Source organism: Lytechinus variegatus, chromosome 10, assembly GCF_018143015.1.
Source record: "Lytechinus variegatus isolate NC3 chromosome 10, Lvar_3.0, whole genome shotgun sequence".
NCBI classification, from domain to species: domain Eukaryota; kingdom Metazoa; phylum Echinodermata; class Echinoidea; order Temnopleuroida; family Toxopneustidae; genus Lytechinus; species Lytechinus variegatus.
Window position 1 is genome coordinate 12,605,128 of NC_054749.1, and position 22,646 is coordinate 12,627,773.

General features: G+C 35.2%; 1 protein-coding gene across 3 annotated transcripts in view; it reads left to right on the forward strand.

Moving 5' to 3' along the window:
- LOC121422413 (caspase recruitment domain-containing protein 11-like) overlaps positions 1-12,753 on the forward strand; it is a 64,176-nt gene extending 51,423 nt beyond the window's left edge. The window contains exons 14-15 of one of the 3 annotated variants that reach the window (XR_005971159.1): positions 12,097-12,353; positions 12,410-12,753. Coding sequence is in view for 2 of the 3 variants with exons in the window: in XM_041617442.1 (XP_041473376.1) it covers positions 12,097-12,154 (58 nt within the window). In the remaining variant the exon portion in view is untranslated. Of the gene's footprint in view, positions 1-3,645; positions 3,716-12,096 lie in introns of all 3 variants that reach the window. The other 2 variants (XM_041617443.1, XM_041617442.1) reach the window with 2 other exon arrangements.
- The last annotated feature ends 9,893 nt before the right edge of the window (positions 12,754-22,646 follow it).

Here is a 22,646-nt window from a genome sequence, read left to right on the forward strand (position 1 = left end):
ATTTTCATTGAATATTTAGCATTTATCTTCATATATCCATGTGCATCCTCTGTACGCCTTAAGGCCATCGCACACCTTACGACTGTTGGCGATCCGATTTTGGAACAAATTGCATTTTTCTCATTTTCTGAAAATGTGTATGAAACCTATCATTTTATTTGAGGTTTAAATTGATTGAAAGAATACTAATATAACCATTTTGAAAGATTGCAAGCCTTCATTTCGGAGTAAAGGCCAAATTAGTTTCAAATCAGAGCTATGCTATGACGTCATTACGACTAGATATTTAATTCGCTTTTATTCTAAAAAGGATGACAGCATAGTCACATATTTGAACATAGGTATTTGTACGATGATTTAGAACATTACACTGTAAGATATTCCAAGTCTCAATATTAGCATCAAATTCTACTACATTTTTTCTGAAATCGGGTCGCAGGCCGATCGTAAGTTGTGCGGTCGCCTTTACCCTCTGAACAAAGGCGTTAATCCTACGTGTATAAAACATGCCCATTTTAGATCCCACAAAGATCCAAATCTTGAATATGGGAGAAAAGATAGCTAAATGTTAATCATTTACATACATGTATAGCTCCAGAAACATATTACCCTTTTTCCTTCATGCAAGTTTTGCTCCATTTTGTAAAAAAAAAAAGTACATTTGGACGTTTTGGACAGGTCTTGGGTCCTACCCTAAAATTTGTGTATTTATTTTATGCCTTTTCTGGTCATATGTCTGTATACCAGTATGGTTGATTGGTTTTATTATGGGCTGATTTAATTTGAATTTGGTTTTTCTTTCAGGCAAAATTAAAAAAAACATAATGCCCTCACGGTTTCAAGCTTGCTGCTAGCTAGTAACTATTATGTAGCTAGTAGCTACATAGTTACTAGCTAATAGAAAGCTTTAATAGGCATGCAGAGAAATAATCAAGTGATCTTTTAGCAAGCTTATACTTTGTGCTATCTTATAATTGCTTTAAGGTAGCCACTAGTTCCATGTGCATGTAATAACAGCTAAATACTAGCTAGCAGCAAAAGTCTGTATATGATGCACTGATGCATTTTCTACAAACATTATTTTCCTTTTGCTGCTTTAACTTCTATAATATCTCAAGTCTACAAATAATGGCTGGTATTATTTTAATCGTTAATTGGGTCATTTTTCCCTAGTTAAAATTGTAAGATTGTGATTTGTTTCGTCAAGGATTATATTCAAGTTTGTCACTTTGGATTTATAACTATGGAGTATATTCTGCCTCAAATAGAGTACATGGAATCTTCTCAATATTTTCTTACGGTGTTCATATATTTCCAAAGAGTATATTCTCACATGGTGTATATATTCATGGATTATATCCATAGACGAGAGTACATTTGTATGATGTACATGTATACGGTATACTTTTTATGTATCTATACACACTCATCATGGGGTATATTATCATGGAGTATATTAAAGGGGAAGTTCACCATGAAGAAAAGTTTATTGTAAAATAGCAGAAAAGGTAATAAAAAATATTGGTGAAGGTTTGAGGATAATCCGTCAAAGATTAAGAAAGTTATTAGAATTCAAAATTTTGGATTTGTGACGTCATATGCGAGCAGCATTCCTACATAGCGAATGGTAAAAAATCAATGAAATGTCATTTTCTCAGAAAATTGAAAATGGTTTTTACTGTGCCTTTCGTATATCAATAGACAAATCATTTCACACCCGATCATAAATAGAAAACAAAATAAATTCATCAGGAACCATACAAAATTCGAAATTCATTGATCTTTTTACCATTCGCTATGTAGGAATGCTGCTCGCATATGACGTCACAAATCCAAAACTTTGGATTCTAATAACTTTTCTTAATCTTTAACGGATTTTCCTCAAACCTTCACCAATATGTTTTATTAATTTTTCTGCTATTTTTACAACAAACTTTTCTTCAGGGTGAATTTCCCCTTTAACATGGTAATATTCACATGGAATATACTCACATGGAACATATTCTCACATTTTGTATTCTTAATATTTCCCTTTTCTAATACATATACTGTACATGTCTTCCATCCTACTAATTCTCTAATAAATCCAATCTTGTTTTCTATCATGTTTTCACTCAGCCTCATTTCTTTCTGTCTTTCTACAAGTCATAAGATCTTTCTATATATTTCCATTGTCATGCGATGCTTATTGGGCGGTTCAATCAGGGATTTAGCTGATTTGAGTATGCCAAGAAAATATGCACATATCTTTGTTTGAAAGAAACAATGGTTGAAGGTCAAGTCCACCCCAGACAAATGTTGATTTGAATAGCACAACGCTGAAAATTTCATCAAAATCGGATGTAAAATAAGAAAGTTATGACATTTAAAGTTTCGCTTATTTTCCACAAAGCAATGAAAGGAAACAAACTCAGTGGCATGCAAAGGTCACAGTCAATGATGTCCATCACTCACTATTTCTTTTGTTTTTTTTATTGTTTGAATGATACAATATTTCATTTTTTACAGATTTGACACTAAGGACCAACTTGATTGAACCATATAGTATTAAACAATGTGAATTCCACATGTTAAGGGAGGAGTTTATCGTTGTTTCACAGGACAACAGTTGGAAAATTGGAATATTTCACATTTCATATAATAATATACAAAAGAAATAGTGAATGAGTGATGTCATCACTCCACTCATTTGCATACCGACAAGGATGTGAATTTAACTGTTTTGTGATATTAAGCGAAACTTTAAAATGTCATAACTTTTTAGTTTTACATCCGATTTTGATGAAATTTTCAGTGTTTTGCTCATTGGATTTTTCTCTTTTTATTCGAATCAACTTTTTGTTGGTGTGGACTTGTCCTTAAACTTAGAAATACAATACATTTTTCTTTTTTTTTCTTCAATTAAAGATAAATAGTGCAGTATTTCATCTATTTTACCTGTTCATATTGCTCTGTTTTATGTATGCTCAAATCAATTTTATCTCATGGTGGACTGATATATTCAGGCCGGGTTGACTTTTAATAACCTATAAAGATTCCTAACAACTCCCAGCACGGGCAATGATTACTTCACCCCTCTCCCCCCCCCATGGGGTATTCTGTACACTAACCGATAAGAGAATGTTGCTTTGACCCCCCCCCCCCTGCTTCTCTCTTCCCTCACCAGCTGTGACAGATAAAATCTTAAGAATTCAAATCTTTAATTCAATCTTCCTGGGGCCTGTTGCATAAAACTTTTTTCCTTAGAAAACTCTGGTAAAAACTGAAAACTAAGACTAAGGTTAGTCTGATTTCTGCCATTAACTTTAACAGAGGTCAAAAACTCCTGTAAAAACAACCTGAGTTTTCTCAGGTAGAAAGTTTTATGCAACGGGCCCTGGTGAGTATTTTGCGAAATAAATAGGTAATGTTTTTACACTGACATGTTTTAAGCTACTGATATCCTTGCATCTGATTGGCTCAGAACGATTGAGTCGGAGAAAATCACTGAACATTTGCTTCATGAAACGCTCTACATATCTGAGAGAAGCAACGTTTATCTAATGAATTTAACTTTGATGCCTACAAAAGGAAAAATAAATCTTCAAATGAAGTTTATAACATCCACAATACAAATTCTATTTATCCCCCCCTCCTGTCTTACAGCCATAGCAACTTAGTAACAAAGCGAAATTTTGCAATCCTGTTATAACGTTTTCTTCTTATGATGGTACATGTAAGTAGAAGGTAACATTTTTCTGTGATATCCAACATGTCATTGTTTAGAAACCTTGCGTGAGAAAGACTTTAAAGGGGGAAGTCTGCCTTCAAATCATATTGGTTTTTGTCTCACCTGCGAAGCAGAGTGAGACTATAGGCGCCGCTTTTCCGACGGCGGTGGCGGCGGCGGCGTCAACATCAAATCTTAACCTGAGGTTAAGTTTTTGAAATGATGTCATAACTTAGAAAGTATATTGACCTAGTTAATAAAACTTGGCCATAAGGTTAATCAAGTATTACTGAACATCCTATTAGAGTTTCATGTCACATGACCAAGGTCAAAGGTCATTTAGGGTCAATGAACTTAGACCATGTTGGAGGAATCAACATCGAAATCTTAACCTGAGGTTAAGTTTTTGAAATGTCATCATAACTTAGAAAATATATGGACCTAGTTCATGAAACTTGGACATAAGGTTAATCAAGTATCACTGAACATCCTGCATGAGTTTCACGTCACATGACCAAGGTCAAAGGTCATTTAGGGTCAATGAACTTTGGCCGAATTAGAGATATCTGTTGAATTCCCATCATAACTTTGAAAGTTTATGGATCTGATTCATGAAACTTGGACATAATAGTAATCAAGCATCACTGAACATTTTGTGCAAGTTTCAGGTCTCATGATTAAGGTCAAAGGTCATTTAGGGTCAATGAACTTTGGCCGAATCGGGGGTATCTGTTGAATTACCATCATAACTTTGATTGTTTATTGGTCTAGTTCATTAAACTTGGACATTAGAGTAATCAAGTATCACTGAACATCCTGTGTGCGTTTCAGGTCACATGACCAAGGTCAAAGGTCAATGAACCTTGGCTGAATCGGGTGTATCTGTTGAATTACCATCATAACTTTGAAAGTTTATGGATCTGATTCATGAAACTTGTACATAAGAGTAATCAAGTATCACTGAACATCCTGTTCGAGTTTCAGTTCACATGATCAAGGTCAAAGGTCATGAAAGGTCAATGAACTTTGGCCATGTTGGGGTTTTTTGTTGAATAACCATCATATCTCTGTAAGTTTATTGGTCTAGTTCATAAAAAGTGGACATAAGAGTAACCATGTATCACTGAACATCTTGTGCGAGTTAGAGTAGTATTCAAAGTCAGCACTGCTGCTATATTGAACCGCGTGATGCAGGTGAGACGGCCAGAGGCATTCCACTTGTTTTATAATAAAAGAGCAGAAAATGAGAGAAACTTACATGAATCAATGAAAACTCCAATTTGGGATAAAAAGAAATGAATACTTTAAGCTGGCATGCTATTACTTTTATGCAATCGAAGGTGACCCTCTATATGTAATGTAATTTACATATACTGCCATTTTATTTCAAAAATATATTTCACCTTTGAATGAACTAAACAAGATTATGCCACATGATTTCTACAACACTTCAATGAAAAAGAAGTGCTATACATTCGTCATCAACCATAGCAATTTGGCATTTTTTTTAAATTCATAATCTCAGAACCCGAGAGAGCTGCTCGCAAATTACACAACAAAATCAAGGTTTATGAAATTCATAACTTAGTATAAGTTGCAATTCTATTGTTTGGTCCCTAAATCAAGCACATATCTTGCAATTAATCACAAATTCGTGATGGTTTATCTGCTCCTTGAAACAAGGATTGTAACCTGATTTGCTTGAGCTAGAATCGATCTGTCAGTTGTAAAATTGCAACAAGAGTATTTGCAATTGATTGCAAATATTTCTAGATCTTGCGCACCCCTTATGTTATCCTTTAATTTTTCAGTAAACCTTCATTACCTCTGATATGTTTCTCTCGGATTCTGTTGTTTTAATTAAAATCAACTTGACGTGAGTGTGGACTTCCTGTTTACCGTAAAACACAGAAATGTAGTTGTGTGCATTTGTATCTAGGAAGCTGTTTTCTGTGTGAAAAACTGTTTGTCATTGGTTGTGGGTCCTGTTACAATTTGTGCTGGCTTGCATGATGCAAGTAGTGAAAACAAATTTTGGTTGTGTTGTGGTTGTGAAAATATATCAGCTTCAGCTATAATCAGTCATTACATCATTTCTGATTTTCAATGTGACAGTGCTGCTTTGGTAGAAAGAAAGAGCAATTTTTATCATTTTTTTAATGAAAATAGCTACATCAGGGTGCTACATAACTGTTTCGAAGCGCTTGCCCAGTCGGGCAAGTAAATTTTTAAATAGTTGGAATATACTTGCCCCAAAATCTATTTTCCTGGAAAAAATCCTTGAAAAAAAAGTTTTCCCTCTTCAAAAGAAAGTGTTGCCGTTTTATATACCTTAGACTTTTTTCTCTCCTTTGACATGACCTGATCTACCTTGTTATTGCATTTCTTTTTCCAAAGTGATTTTATCCTGCCTGCCATGACCAAAATTAGGGTCAATATCAATCATATCATAACATCGACCCTTATTTTTGTCATTCTACTGTGAGAATTATGCTTTCTACTGTGTGGATTTTGCTTGCCCAATTAGGGCAAGTAGTTTTGGTCTTTACTTCAAAACACTTGCCTGACTCTTAATTTTACTTGCCCCGGGCAATCGGGCAACTGCTTATGTAGCACCCTGTACATGTATAGGAGTGCATTGTGTGCAGAAGTCACTCTTATATAATCAGTCATTTCATCATTTCTGATATTCAATGTGACAGTACTGCTTTGGTGAAAAGGAAAGAACAACTTTTGTCATAATTTCTCTTAAAGAAAATATCTACATTGCAGGGGAGCATTTCATCAACAATTTTGTCCGACAAGTAGTCAGATCTGACATCTTTCCTTGATTCTGATTTGCTGAGAGGCACTGTTACTATGGTAACTGTTGGAAAAAATGGTACTTGTCCGATAAAACGTCCGACAAGTCCTTTTATGAAACGCTACCCTGAAGTATAACCCCTTCCCCCTGCTGTTTCCATGGCCTCTGAATAGTGGGTGTGTGTGGGGGAGGGAGTGAGTGGGTGTGGGGAGTGTGTGTGTTTGTGTGAAAGAGAGAAGAGGAAAGAAAAGAATGGAGGTCAGGGATCAAAAAAATATTAGATGTAAGATGAAGAAATTGAACAATTTCTGTTTCCTCTGAATAGTGTGTGTGGGTGTGGTGTGGGGGTGAGTGGGTGGTGTGTGTGTGTGTTCGTGTGAAAGAGAGCAGAGGAAATAATAGAATGGAGGTCAGGGAGCATAAAAATATTAGATGTAAGATAAAGAAATAGAACAAGTTTGGTTTCCTCTGAAAAGTGTGTGTGGGGGTGAGTGGGTGGTGTGTGTGTGTGTTCATGTGAAAGAGAGAAGAGGAAAGAATAGAATGGAGGTCAGGGAGCAAAAAAAAATATTAGATGTATGATAAAGAAATAGAACAATTGTAGTTTCCTCTGAATAGTGTGTGTGGGGGGTGAGTGGGTAGTGTGTATGTGTGTGTTCATGTGAAAGAGAGAATAGGAAAGAATAGAATGGAGGTTAGGGAGCAAAAAAAAATTAGATGTATGATGAACAAATAGAACAATTGCAGTTTCCTCTGAATAGTGTGTGTGGGTGTGTGTGGGGTGAGTGGGTAGTGTGTGTGTGTGTGTTCATGTGAAAGGGAGAATAGGAAAGAATAGAATGGAGGTTAGGGAGCAAAAAAAAAATTAGATGTATGATGAACAAATAGAACAATTGCAGTTTCCTCTGAATAGTGTGTGTGTGTGGGTGGGGAGTGTGTGTTGTGTGTTCGTGTGGAAGAGAGAAGAGGAAAGAATAGAATGGAGGTCAGGGAGCAAAAAAAATAGATGTATGATAAAGAAATAGAACTATTGCAGTTTCCTCTGAATAGTGTGTGTGTGTGGGTGGGGAGTGTGTGTGTGTTCGTGTGGAAGAGAGAAGAGGAAAGAATTGAATGGAGATCAGGGAGCAAAAAAAAAATTAGATGTATGATAAACAAATATAACAATGTCTGTTTCCTCTGAATAGTGTGTGTGGGTGTGGTGTGTGGGGGTGGGGAGTGTGTATTTGTCCATGTGAAAGAGAGAAGAGGAAAGAAGGGAATTGGAGGTCATGGGGAAGAAAATAGATGTACATGTATGAAGAAGGAAAAGAATTGAGTGATATGCAGTGTGATTTCTGATATGCAGAGCTCCTGTAGAATGCTGTCACATGTAAAATTTGAGAACCAATCGTGTATGGTTTTAGTACTCATTGATATATATAAACCAGGTCATGAAATAGAGCTTCAGAATTGTAAGTTTCATTTTCCCCCTTTCCTATATCACTAGTAGCAATATGTCTTTATTTCTGTTTGAATGTGGACATTATCTTGCATGTATGTATTGTTTTTGTGCACGAAATATTATGAAGGTTACATTTTTATTTTGCATCACAACAAAAATATTCATCTTATTTATGTTTTACACCACATATTTTGCTCACAGAAAGTTTCTCTATCCTTTTAGATTTGAAATTCAATAGCATACATACATGTACATCTTGCCACATAATTTGGTTACACTTTCTAATTCCGAAGGTTCGTAATTCCAAAACGCGTAAATGGCCTATTTCTCGATGTTCGTTAATCAGAAAACGTAAGAGAGATCGTTAATCCGAACATTTGTGGCGTTTTTCAGAAGGTTTGATAATCCGAAAAACAAAATAAGATTCGTTGTTCCGAAGGTTTGTTAATCCGAAAACAAAATACGGTTCGTTGTTCCGAAGGTTCGTTAGACCGAAAACTAAATAAGGTTCGTTGTTCCGAAGGTTCGTTAGACCAAAACTAAATAAGGTTCGTTAATCATTTCGTTTTCGGACTAACGAACCTTCGGAATTACGAACCTCACCACAATTTTGGACTAAAGAACCTTCAGAATTACGAACCTCATTTCATTTTCGGACTAACTAACCTTCGGAAATAAGAACCTTCAGAATAACGAACCTTTGGAATAACAAAGCGTCAGAATTACGAATGTATGCACATAATTTAGCATGAAAAAAAAATTAAAAAGAGAACTTAGTAATGTGAAATATTATACATGTACAGACAATACTTTTGATTGCCCCTCTTCACGCTACCTCCCCCTTGCTTTCTCTTTTTTTGAGGGGAGGTGTGCTCTGTTTTCTCTTGGTTGCTAATCTTGCCAAACAATACACTTTTTTATCATCAATGCATTCCAACTTCTGTTGCATGTTTTCCTGCATTCTGTATTTCTGGTGCACAAACATTTAAAATCTTGTATCTCAAAATTTAAATATTTTGATAACAGCTCAGAATAAGCTGGATTTTAGAGTTATAACATGGGTAGCAACCTTCTTTTGCCTCCAAAGAGTCCTTCACCGGTATTCAGAGACTGTTTTCAGGCAATATGAGACTGCCACCATTGCTATATTTTTAAAATACAGCCTAAGCTGCCCTCAAATTTTTTTAAACTTTGAGATACAACTTGGGTTTTATTAGCCCAGCCACGTTATGCTACATCAAATCTTGTTACCGTGTCTGGTTGGGTGATCCCTCACTGGCCATTTGAGAAAAGGGCCCCCTGAATTCCCAAGAGGTTAGGTCCACTTTACCCGACCCTTGGTATATTTTGCTTATGATTTTCATGAAACATTGGGCAAAGTGGACCCGAATATTAATTTGACTGATCATGTTCACAGAGAGTTGCTTAAACTGGACCCGACCTTTCAGAAATTTAGGGGGCCCTTTTCTCGAATGGTCAGGTTACATGATTGCCCAACCAGACGCGATAAACCCGATGTGTTGGCACCAGCCCTTGAACTTTGAGATTTGTGAGGATTAATATTACATTTTGGGCTTCCTATCTTCCCATATCACTGAGCAGTTATTATTCTGTAATAATTGGAATGAAATCCCTGGTTTTGATTTTCTAAAATGGGTTGCATGATTTCAGAAAATGATGTATATTGCCAAGTATAAAATATTATAGTCAACCGAGATAGATCCTCGTCATTTGATTGGTTGGTCGATAACGATCATTCAACCCGTTTCAAAATGACGTCATCAACCGTGCAATTTCAGATCCATTCATCGTGCAATTTTGGATCCATACGATTTTGTCCATTGCATGCGTGCACCCAGACTATAGACACTACTCGTGTGTGCAGCACTCATGTTGTATGTATGCAATAATCATCAGACTGAGCTTACACTGCATCGAAATTTCATTTGAAAATGAATCTGTTTTTAGGTGTCATATAAACCAAATAATGATTTTTTTTCATTCATGCAATGGACAGAATACTTCATTCATCGAAAGATGAAATGAATGATCCATTCAACTCGGCTTATTGAATCGGTCATTTCATCTTTCACCTCATGAAGTATTCTGTCCATTCCACTCATGAACATTCATTATTTGTATACCAATTTATATTTAATGCATCCATTTAAGTAACAAAAGCTTTGACTTGATGACTGAATCATCCGGTTTTGACGTCCCCTTTTAAGTTTGGTCATAAAGGACAAAAATTAAACAGCATTCTCCAAAATTGAGTTTACTAGGCATTGCATGGTTTCTGCCAACAAAAAGTTGATTTGAACAAAAAGAAGAAAATCCAAGCATAACACTGATAATTTCATCAAAATCGGATTTAAAGTAAGAAAGTTATGACATTTTAAACTATTCTTAATTTCACAAAAATAATAGTTATATGCACATCCCGGTCGGTATGCAAATGAGGGAACAGATGACATCACTGACTCATTATTTCTTTTGTATTCTACATATATGAATTATGAAATATGCAAATTTTGTCCTCGTTGTCCTGTGAAACAAAGTTTTATTTCTCCCTAAAACATGCGGATTATCATATGATTGTTTAACATTTTATGGGTCAGTCAAGTTGTTCCCTATTGTCAAATCTGTAAAAATTGAAATACTGTATTGTATGTATAATTCAAACAATAAAAACAAAAGAAATAGTGAGGGACATCATCGATTCTCTCAGTTGCATTTGACTAAATTGTGCATATATGTGAATATAAATTAAACTTTAAAATGTCATAACTTTCTTACTTTACATCCTATTTAGATGAAATTGTCAGCATTATTCTTTCCTGATTTTTCTCTATTTATTCAAATTAACAATTTTCTGAGGTGGACTTGACCTTTAAGTGTTGAGTAGTAACTGTTAATGCATTGTATCATATTGCATAGTGAATTGTAACGTTTCCTTACAAGCGCAACTTCAATGTAATAATTGCATTTGAAAATAATTTCATTTTGCATGCTTGACTTTTTGTTTAAAGAGTATCAATTGCATTACTCTGCTAAATATATACGTTCCTCTTCTTATTTCTGAAGCTTATTTATTTTAAAAATTTAGTTACCAGTATAATCAACCTGAATGTGCCTGCATTTGAAAATTATTTCATCCAAATATTTCATTTTTCATACCTGACTTTTTAATTATTATTTGAAATATACAGATTTTCTTATTTAAACTACATGTTCCTGTGTTGTATTACCATGTGTTCTGTCTTCATAAGTAATGTAACAAAACTTTGCAATAAACTATTTAATATAATTAACATTCAAGGACAATACCTAATACATACCAGCAGCAATGATTTTTTCTATCCGGTACCTGAATAGCTACTGTACAAAAGAACAAAAAAAAACTGCAAATTCGGATATTGCAGACTTGATTAAGAGAATTCATTCCTATAATTTTGTGCTATTATCTTTGATTAGTATAACATTGAAACAGTTTATCCATTGATAATATTTGATAGGTTTTTTTTTACAAATGCTTTAATAATATTTTTGTATGTTTCGCTGTCTCTGCCTCTGTATATGAATCTTTATCATCTCTTCCTCCTCCTTCTTCATTCTGGTTTTGTTCTTTCATTCTGCTTATCTCTCTCTCTTTAACTATGTATATATCTCTAATTTCCTTATTCCGTCTTGCCCTATCTTTCTCTCCTCCTACCCCCCTACTTCCCCCCCCCCCCCCCCTTCTTCCCCTCCTCCTACCCCCCCCCCCCTACTTCACCTCCTCCTTTTCCTCTTTCTCTTCTTCTGCTTCCTCTTATTATTTCCTCTTTCTCTCTGTCTCTGCCTCTGTATATGAAACCTTATCATCTCTTTCTCCTCCTTCATTCTTGTTTTGTTCTTTCATTCTGCCTATTTTTCTCTCTCTGTCTATATATCTCTAATTTCCTTATTCCGTCTCTGCCCTATCTTTCTCTCCTACCCCCATCCTCCTCCGTCGCCTTTCCCTTCTCATCCTCCTCATTCTTTTCCTCTTTCTCTTCTTTTCTTCCCCTCCTCCTTTTTCTTCCCCTTCTTCTCATCCTCCTCCTTTTCCTCTTTCTCTTCTCCTTTTTCTTCCTCTCATTCTCTCTCTCTCATTTTCAGCTTCATGAGAAAGAAGAACTCATGGAAGGAAAAAATTTACACCCTCTTCAATTTTTGAAATCCTGGAGCCAACAAGCGTTCAGACAAGGAGCATCGACTCATGGAGGGTTAACATGAGGGGCATCTACGTGAGGATCGTGTACTCATAGAGTGTTAACACAAGGAACATGCACTCATGGGGCATTTACACAAGGTGCATTTATACAAAGAGCAATTACACATGGAGGGTTAACACGAGGGGCATCTACGTGAGGATCGTGTACTCATAGAGTGTTAAGACAAGGAACGTGCACTCATGGGGCATTTACACAAGGTGCATTTATACAAGGAGCATTTACACATGGAGCGTTCACACGTGACCACTGGATCCTTCATTTGAATCATTACAGGATAAGAGTCACGTGACCAAGAAATCACTAGCATGTGCTCAGATTAAGCCTGATTTCTCTCCAACAACCAGTTGTTTAAACAATTGCTTTGAAAGGTGGATATTATAACCTATTCGCACAAGTGTCTCTTGCATCTCCTGGGGTTTTTCATGTCACTGATTTATTTTGTTGCACTGTATGTAGACACATTTTTAATAAATTATCGATTACAAATAATATTGAAATCAGTTTTAAAAAAGCTAAATAATGTTACTGTACGTAAGGCATTCAAATGTTCATACAGTGCGTTATGAAAAATGAGCAACAGGAATACAAAGACCTTTTCGTGCAAAAGTCCCCAGGAGTATTGAAATGATCAATGGTATTCAAATTTGTAGTTTTCTACAAAATCTCTGTTTTAGGAGATTAAGCTATTGTGATTAGACAAGGAGTTTCCTTCTGGTCAAATATGCAAATTTGTACAAAAAACTACAAAAGAAGTAGTAACATTGTCAAATCTCTCATTTGCATATTTCTGTTTTGTGAAGAATGAACAAATTATTTAAATGTCATGACTGTCTTAGTTTACATCTGATTTTGATGAAATTTTCAGCATTATGTGTCTATAATGTTCGCTTTTTATTCAAATCAACATTTTGTTGCGGTTGAATTGACAGTAAGATATTTTCTTTTATCAAAAGGGACATATAGTACAATAGATGCATCTGCATTTGTGCACAGAGCAATGTACTTACATATAAGAGAGAATTATAGTTGTATGATTTAATTGAAATTATTTTTATTTATGCTTTTATGGAGGTTATACATGTACTACTGAAATTGTTTTGTACCATTTTAATATTGATTGATTTAAATGATTTTATCACGAAGTACACATACATGTATAAGGTTTATAGTATCAAATACCTTGACAGGATAGTCGATGAAAGCAGAGTTGAATGTTAGAAATATGGCTTTAAAGTCTTTCAACTTTTTAAAGAAAAAAATATGAATATATTGTTTTGTATCAGGTTTATATATATAGTGATTATATATTTAATAGGTTTTTACTCTATTATCAAGAATCAAGAGGTTTTATTTTTTAGAAAAAGTTTTGATACGATAATGGTGCCAAAAGCAAGTGAATTTCAGATGCTTATATGTACTTCATGCTAGTGTAAAATATGGATTTTTTTTCCAAATTGTAAAATACAAGTAAAATTGAGTATACTGAATGTGAGTAAAATAGTATATTGAACGTAAATGAAAAAGAAATCAAACAGAGTGTAGACCTATATTGCAATTATTGTCGCTGCAGCTATCGGCACCTAACCAAAAGTCCTCTCCCATGTCTTGGAGCATGAATCCTGTTATTAAAGGACAAGTCCACCCCAACAAAAACTTTATTTGAATAAAAAGAGAAAAATTCAACAAGCACAACACTGAAAATTTCATCAAAATCAGATGTAAAATAAGAAAGTTATGGCATTTTAAAATTTCGCTTATCTTCAACAAAATAGTTATATGAACGAGCCAGTAAGATCCAAATGAGAGAGTTGATGACATCACTCACTCACTATTTCTTTTGTATTTTATTATATGAAATATGAAATATTTTTATTTTCTTGTCATTGTCATGTAAAATGAAGTTTCATTCCTCCCTAAACACGTGGAATTCCATTATTTTAACATTTTGTGCTTCAGGCATGAAGGTCCTAATTGTCAAATTAGTAATAATTGAAATATTGTATAATTCAAACAATACATAACAAAAGAAATAGTGAGTGAGTGACATCATCGACTCTCTCATTTGGATGTAACTGGATCGTTCATATAACTATTTTGTTGAAAATAAGCAAAACTTTGAATTGTCATAACTTTTCTTATTTTATATTCGATTTTGATGAAATTTTCAGCATTGTGCTTGTCTGATTTTTCTCTATTGATTCAAATCAACATTTTTCTGAGGTGGACTTGACCTTTAATTGTAAGTAGGGAAAAAATTACACAGGGCTGGGGCAATTTAGCCCCCCAAAATGCTCGAAAGAACCCTGGAAACTAAAAAAAGAAGGAGCCCTAAAAGTCCCCATTCACTGTGATGTTAAAGCTTATCCAATATTCCAGATTCAGGCTACTTGTTGTGAAAGTAGCTCCCCCCCCCAAAAAAAAAAAAAATTGGGGGGCCTTGATCATAAGGCTTCTATATAACTTATAAGCGTCTTTCACAGCTGCTAATACCTCGGTAACATTTGCTATACGGCGGCCGTACAGCGAGTCGAAAACGGACGTTTTATTCCTTTTTATTCAAACCACATGTATGTAGCTCGTACATAAAATGTTAAAACGGCTGTTTTTCGACTCGCCGTACGGCCGCCGTAGAGCAAATGTGACCAAGGTATTGATAACATTCTCCATTATATAAGATGAAATGCTGAGTGATCTAAACTCCCGTACAGAATTCCTGCATAAAAGACGTAGACGACTTTTGGTATGGTGCCAGACGAAAGATAGTAGTTGCAGCAAAGAAATATTTCACGAGAAAGTCTTTCAAATCCGGGTTTATAATGGTCACCATATAATCATATATCTGCATGTAGATCTGGTACATTAATGCAAACTTGTCTTTGTGAAATCATGTAATCTTCGCTGAACACCGATAAATCTGACAATCGCTAACACAGAAAAGCATATGTCGGACACTGTATAACTATTGCTTCGAAAAATACCCAAATTTGCCCCCCCCCCCGATCTACCAGTGGTTGTGAGTCTGCTGAATTGACACCATTATTGTCTGTGAAGGCCATCTGTATTCAGCAGCCACTTTTTTCTGTTTCCCTTGGGTGGTAAGATTTGATTGTATTTTCATGTTATTTTATGAAACAGATTTCTCTATAGATGAATATAATAATAAACTCTTTATTGTAGTAAAATATATTATCTTAGTTTATCTTAATGTATTCATAGATATTATATATATATATATATAAAAGATAAAATTGTTTGATTTTCTATTACATACATAAAAATGGCTAGAGGCTTGACCTTATAATCTATAGATTGGGAAGTTCTTAAAAAAACAGTGTTCGGTAAAGAGGATTATTCAATCTTTATTTCGCATTATTATATTGAATTGTTACAATTATTTCCAACATAAGCCTCATAATTCCAGATATTTGATTGTTGAAGACCCCAAAGAATCTTGATTTTAATGCCTACTTCACAGAATTTGATCTAATGTGATGTGATTTTTTAAAATGAAATGCAGATCTACATTTGCTAAACATTTCCTGAAACATGATTGCTGTGCTTTGAATAGTCATATGAATTAATATAGAGCATATGTATAGTGCATATCACATTATGACATAACGTCCTATAGATGTGCTTACAAAGGACTTGGATATTATATTAATACAAAGGGTAAAGATTTGACAACCCGTAAATATCAGTTTACCTCTCCAGAAAACAATTTAACATATATTGTTATCTTGCATAAAATTGATATGATCATATGGCCCTTCCATTTTTCTTATTGGAATACAGGAAACATGCCATAATAATGTTATTCATTGACGAAATATTATTATGTTGTACACAAAGTAAAGTAGAACACCGGTGGACAGTAGGCTGTAGTAGGGTTAACAAATGAGGAACTAGTTTTATAAAAAACTATTGAGGAGGCGCGATGGCTCAGTCGGTAGAGCGGGGGATTCGTATTCTGGTGACCCAGGTTTGAGTCCCACTTGTTGCACTAGTGCCCTTTGGTAAGCCATTAATCCTCAGTACCAGGTCTAATCTGGAGAGGACCTTAAGCCGTCGGTCCTCTGGTTGCTTGCTGACAAGCATTCATGCTTTCTTAGCAATTAGGCAAAAAATCACCACTAATCACCAATTAAGTATCCAGATTTTTGTCTCACCTGCGAAGCAAAGTGAGACTATAGGCGCCGCTTTTCCGACGGCGACGGCGACGGCGGCGGCGGCGGCGTCAACATCAAATCTTAACCTGAGGTTAAGTTTTTGAAATGACATCATAACTTAGAAAGTATATGGACCTAGTTAATAAAACTTGGCCATAAGGTTAATCAAGTATTACTGAACATCCTATTAGAGTTTCATGTCATATGACCAAGGTCAAAGGTCATTTAGGGTCAATGAACTTAGACCATGTTGGAGGAATCAACATCGAAATCTTAACCTGAGGTTAAGTTTTTGAAATGTCATCATAACTTAGAAAATATATGGACCTAGTTCATGAAACTTGGACATAAGGTTAATCAAGTATCAATGAACATCCTGCATGAGTTTCACATCACATGACCAAGGTCAAAGGTCATTTAGGGTCAATGAACTTTGGACGAATTGGGGATATCTGTTGAATTCCCATCATAACTTTGAAAGTTTATGGATCTGATTCATGAAACTTGGACATAATAGTAATCAAGCATCACTGAACATTTTGTGCAAGTTTCAGGTCACATGATCAAGGTCAAAGGTCATTTAGGGTCAATGAACTTTGGCCGATTTGGGGATATCTGTTGAATTCCCATCATAACTTTGAAAGTTTATGGATCTGATTCATGAAACTTGGACATAATAGTAATTAAGCATCACTGAACATTTTGTGCAAGTTTCAGGTCTCATGATTAAGGTCAAAGGTCATTTAGGGTCAATGAACTTTGGCCGAATCGGGGGTATCTGTTGAATTACCATCATAACTTTGAAAGTTTATTGGTCTAGTTCGTTAAACTTGGACATTAGAGTAATCAAGTATCACTGAACATCCTGTGCGTGTTTCAGGTCACATGTCCAAGGTCAAAGGTCAATGAACTTTAGCCGAATTGGGTGTATCTGTTGAATTACCATCATAACTTTGAAAGTTTATGGATCTGATTCATGAAACTTGTACATAAGAGTAATCAAGTATCACTGAACATCCTGTGCCAGTTTCAGGTCACATGATCAAGGTCAAAGGTCATGTAAGGTCAATGAACTTTGGCCATGTTGGGGTTTTTTGTTGAATAACCATCATATCTCTGTAAGTTTATTGGTCTAGTTCATAAAAAGTGGACATAAGAGTAACCATGTATCACTGAACATCTTGTGCGAGTTAGAGTAGTATGCAAAGTCAGCACTGCTGCTATATTGAACCGCGTGATGCAGGTGAGACGGCCAGAGGCATTCCACTTGTTTCTCTTCTTCTCTTTCTCTAATGCTTTGAAGCGCCTTGAGCATCTAATCAAGATGGTAAATGCGCTATACAAGTATTATGTTTTATTATTAATATTGATATATACATGTTCCTGTTAAATATATACCGTAACTTGTCATACATGTAAGGCTATATAATTCAAGATACAGATCCTATGACATCAAAGGTACAATCAGTTGAAAGCTGATCATTAATGTAAGACCAAGGCATATCATGTACAAAAAAGATACAATTGATTTTAAATATTTATTTTGTCTAATCGTCTTGCAGGGCTGTTCAAATTGTATGTTTACAGGTATAGTTGCAAAGTACATTCCTGGTCCTGAAAACGGGAAATTGCAAATATGCTTTGTTGTGATTTCCTTACATCATGGGTAATATTCATGAAATAATCAGTGTTGTTGTGACTTATGAAATCAATCCAAGCATTATAATTACTAGTTACTATTTGAAATGATACTGATAATAGATCTTCAACATTGAAAACTTCCGACATTCCTTTTCGGTTCCATGACATTTGCTCCGGCGACAATTGCTCCGATGGAAAATATGCACGTTAAGCCAAACATAAAATCCGACCTCCATAACTAAAAAAACCCTAATCATTATCCTTACATAATGATAATAATAATAGCTGTATTTATAAAGCGCTTTTTGCCTGAGGATACAAAGCGCTGCTATTATTACCCCGGCCTTAGCTCGAGCTACCATCGCCGGCGCTCAGTGCATGCAAGGAGTTAATCCTGCCGGGTACCCATTCACCTCACCTGGGTCGAGTACAGCACAGTGCGGATAAATTTCTTGCCGAAGGAAAACGTGCCATGGTTAGGAATCGAACCCAGGACCCTATGTTTGAAAGGCGAGAGTCGGAACCACTTGACCAGACCTCCACGACGCGCCGACATGATTCTGAGCCACAAACTCTTTACAATCCTACATGTAAATCTAGCCCCTATGCCCTCTGAGATATCAAGAACGGAGCAAATGTGGCAGGAGCAATGGTCGTGTCACCTAGCCAGAACCTTTCTATTAAATCACTGTTGTATAATTCAATTGTATCCTACTCATGCCAACATCCTTACAACATAATTAAGTATTAGATAATAATGTTTGGTTGAGGAGCTATCAAATTTGTAGAAACTTGCAAACATACCAAGCAATGTATAGTATGTAGTACTATCTTATCAAATATTTTAAGGTGTCATAAATGTTATATTTTACTGATTTTTTTTCATTGTTGATGGTAAGATTAATAGCGATTTGCATAACTGAATGTGGACTCTATGGCCTGTATTCTGAACTATGGCTAATTGAAACTCTAGTCTCAGCTCATTCGACTCTGAGAGTGTACATACATGTATCTGTCTGGGAAAAAAATTATATAGAAATAATTTTTTTGAAAATTGACAATTTTAATTATCAATTATTTTGATTATTTTAATGAATTATTGAAACAATTTTGTCCATTATAAAAGCATGGGATAACACTTGTAAACATAAGAAACAAACAATGAATTCTAACATTTTTGGCTTCCCATAATTACAGAGTTAGACCATCATTGCCGAATTTAAATCAGTCTTCAGAATATGGGCCTTTATATCTAACAGTATATAAAGATACATGGTGCTGGGAATGATTTGTGATTGTATACATGTAGCTTTTCTAAGAGATAATAAAATATTTTATAATATCACAAATTTCATTATTTTTACCTCTCTTTGTCGATATTTGATAATGTCTTATTATTAAACCATCCTACTTTTTAGCTAAGTAACATTTCTTTAATGGGGCATCCAGCCTTGGTTGAACAGAATGGTGAAAGTTTGAAAGAAATCAGACAAGCAATTATGGCTACTTTCAAATTGAGATCCCTAAGACTATGTAGATTTCAAATTGGCAACTAGGCAAATACAATGAGGGCAAGGACAACTTTCCCATAGGCCAGATTTGTGGTTTTCTCCCAAGTACCTATTCCCCTGGGGCAGTAATCTACATGTATATATATCCCAGGTAGTAAGTATATTTTTATATGTCTTCATGAAAGAAAAAATATAATTTGAAGTAAAACTTTTTTTAAAAAATGACATTTTAGCCAGATCATGTATTGGAGTACATGACAAAGTATTCCTTGCCTTACATCACTATGACATCACGTATGCGGCCAATTTGAAGTCTCCATGGGTATAGTGATTACCAATATTTACAACTTTTTGAAAATTCATAACTTTCTTATTGTGTGTGCGATATTTCTCAAACTTTCACCTATCAACTAATCTGATATTTCTTTTTCCTTTAAAAACAGGTTTTTATTTGGGTTGGATTCCCCTTTAAACTATTTAGGCATGGCAAGATAGTACCCCATTTCTGTTAAAAGTGTGCATTCTACATACATGAACCAATAAACTCTTAATAAAAATTTTTTTCTCACCTATGCATTTCACTTCTAACTCTATTCACTTTATCTAATTCCTTTCCAGGACTTAGCACATGGTGCACTGAAAACCACTTCCGCGATCATTCTCAATAATGGCTGGGATCCAGAGTTGACTTTTACGGGATGCACTTTGTCAGAAAAGAAAAAAAAAGGTCGGCAGTACAAAATGAAGGACATTTCCAAACCCGAAAAATGTTGACAACCACAAAGAAGAAGAAAAAAAAGTTGGTCGATTTTGCAGGGGTATGCAAGAAAGTTAATCTAGGTGGTGTACCAATACATTTTCAAATTATACCGGGGCTCCGTAACACAAAGATTAGCGATGAATTGCAAATATGAAAGAACCGCACTGATTGGTCCCTGGTCAATATTTTAAACCTAATGCGCGTGTTACATTGATATTGATTGGTCAGTTCATTTAACGATTGATCGCTGATCTTTGTGTTACGGAGCCCGGGTGTGTCTGCACCTTCTGCCACCCCCTCCCCCCGATCTGCGGCTGCCTTTTCTTTAATATATCTTCTCTTCCTTTCCCTATATAGAGTTTTTCTCGTCTTTTATTTCTTCTTCCTGTTTCCCTTGTCTTTCTCTCTTTTCCCTTCCTTTTCTTTTCCCCTCCATTCCCTTCATTGCCTCTTTCTCCCCCCCCCCACCTTTTATGTTTATACTCTTCCTATTTCCTCTTCTCTTTCTTTTCTGTTCCTCTCTCTCTCTTTCCCCCGCCCTTTCCCTCTTTCTTCTTGCTCTCCCTGTTCTTTTCTTCAGTTCCATTTTCCCTCTTTCTTTATTCTTTCCCCTCATCCTTTTCCTTAATTTCTCTTTCTTTCTCTCTCCAGTTTCGCTTCTTTTTCCTTTTTTATGGGGGGGGGGTGGTGGGACAAGGCCCCTTTAGCCCTATGGATTATTGGCATAACAAATAAAGCTAGATTAATAAAGTGCAATTATCAATATCATAACTTTCTTTTTTATTCGTTTACAAACATTCATATGTCAACAATTATCTAAACAAAGTACACAAATTGATATATTCTCTATTTTATGACTTTTTATAGCTCTTTATTCAAATACATAAATAAGCATTCAAACTAACTTCTTAGCCTACTTTTCTGACATATTCAAATGTCTCACTCTACAGGATATCTTGGGTATTAAGGAGAAATCATGATCCTCCCTTAACACCCATAAAATGCCATGTTATAGTTTTCAGCCTCTGTCAGAGGCACAATACATATACATGTACGTGTTGCTATGCTAGACATTGCACGAGGCAGTGCAATGTTATAAAGCATGCCACTGGCTTGATTACCCTGCTTTTTATAAAGAAAATATGAATAAATAAATAAATAAATGTAGTTCTGTACTTAGGTCAAGCACACCACAAAAAAGTCAAAATTTCTTGAGTGATATAACAAACTCGGGACAAAACTGAGTGCATCAATAAAGTCACATAATTGTAAAAATCTTGTCTTCACTCTTTCAATATTAAAGTTAAAGGAAAATTCAAAGGTTTCTTTATTCTTCGAATAGGAAAATGCAAATCTCAGATATTCACCAACATTTTATTGCATTCTGATTGCTTTGAAAACAAGGTATTTTCTTTTCAGAATAGTGATGACCCTTGCTATAAGGTTATTCACGGGCCTAATTACAATTGGCAGGCAAAAGATATCCATTCGAGCCTATATACCTTGTATTCTCAGTTTTTAAATTTGATATTGATATTGACTAAAATGAATGAATATTACTGACAATCTAACACTGATTGTAGGAAGGGTACTTACTGAACTTCCTTTTTCCAAATTGGAAAGATATATCACCACTTTGGAACTATTTTTTATTGGCAGAAGAATTAGGGCCATTTTACTCTCTCAAGTGATGAATTTGATCCTGTCAAGCAGGTGTAGTCTTCATAAATGCTGATTCATTTTTTAAATGAGCCAGTTGAGGTACCCTTTCCTGGTCAGATATGGAATGTCAGACATATATCCTATCCACTGGTAGTAAACATTCAACCCTCGAATTTCTCCATATTTTTTATGAATTTTTATAAAGTGCCACTTTAAACACACGAGTCTATGGGAAATTATTTAGGCCTGTAATACCATAAAAAGCTCCAACAATGGATCTAAACCATCCAAATGGCTTGTTGAATGACATACCCAGAATCAATAGCATGTAGAGCACATAACCAAGTTACCATGACAGCAAATCAACAAGATGATACATTTGTAAGGCATCTATTTTTCCCATGATATAATTTCATCATTTTTTTCAACTTGTACAGCATTCAGAGCACACTGAAGCCAGTCTGCGGGCTCAGACCCTGATTGAAACTTTTAATCGACCTTAGACTCAATATTCGACCACTTTCATTGAATGAATGATTTGCACAATACTACACTGCAGGGGCCGCGGAACGGTTTTCAAAGTGGGGGGGGGGCTGACCATGCAAAAAAATCACAATCATATGGTCATTTTTACGTTTTTGTACACGGTTTTGGAAAAAAGTGGGGGGCTGAAGCCCCCCCCCTGCTTCCA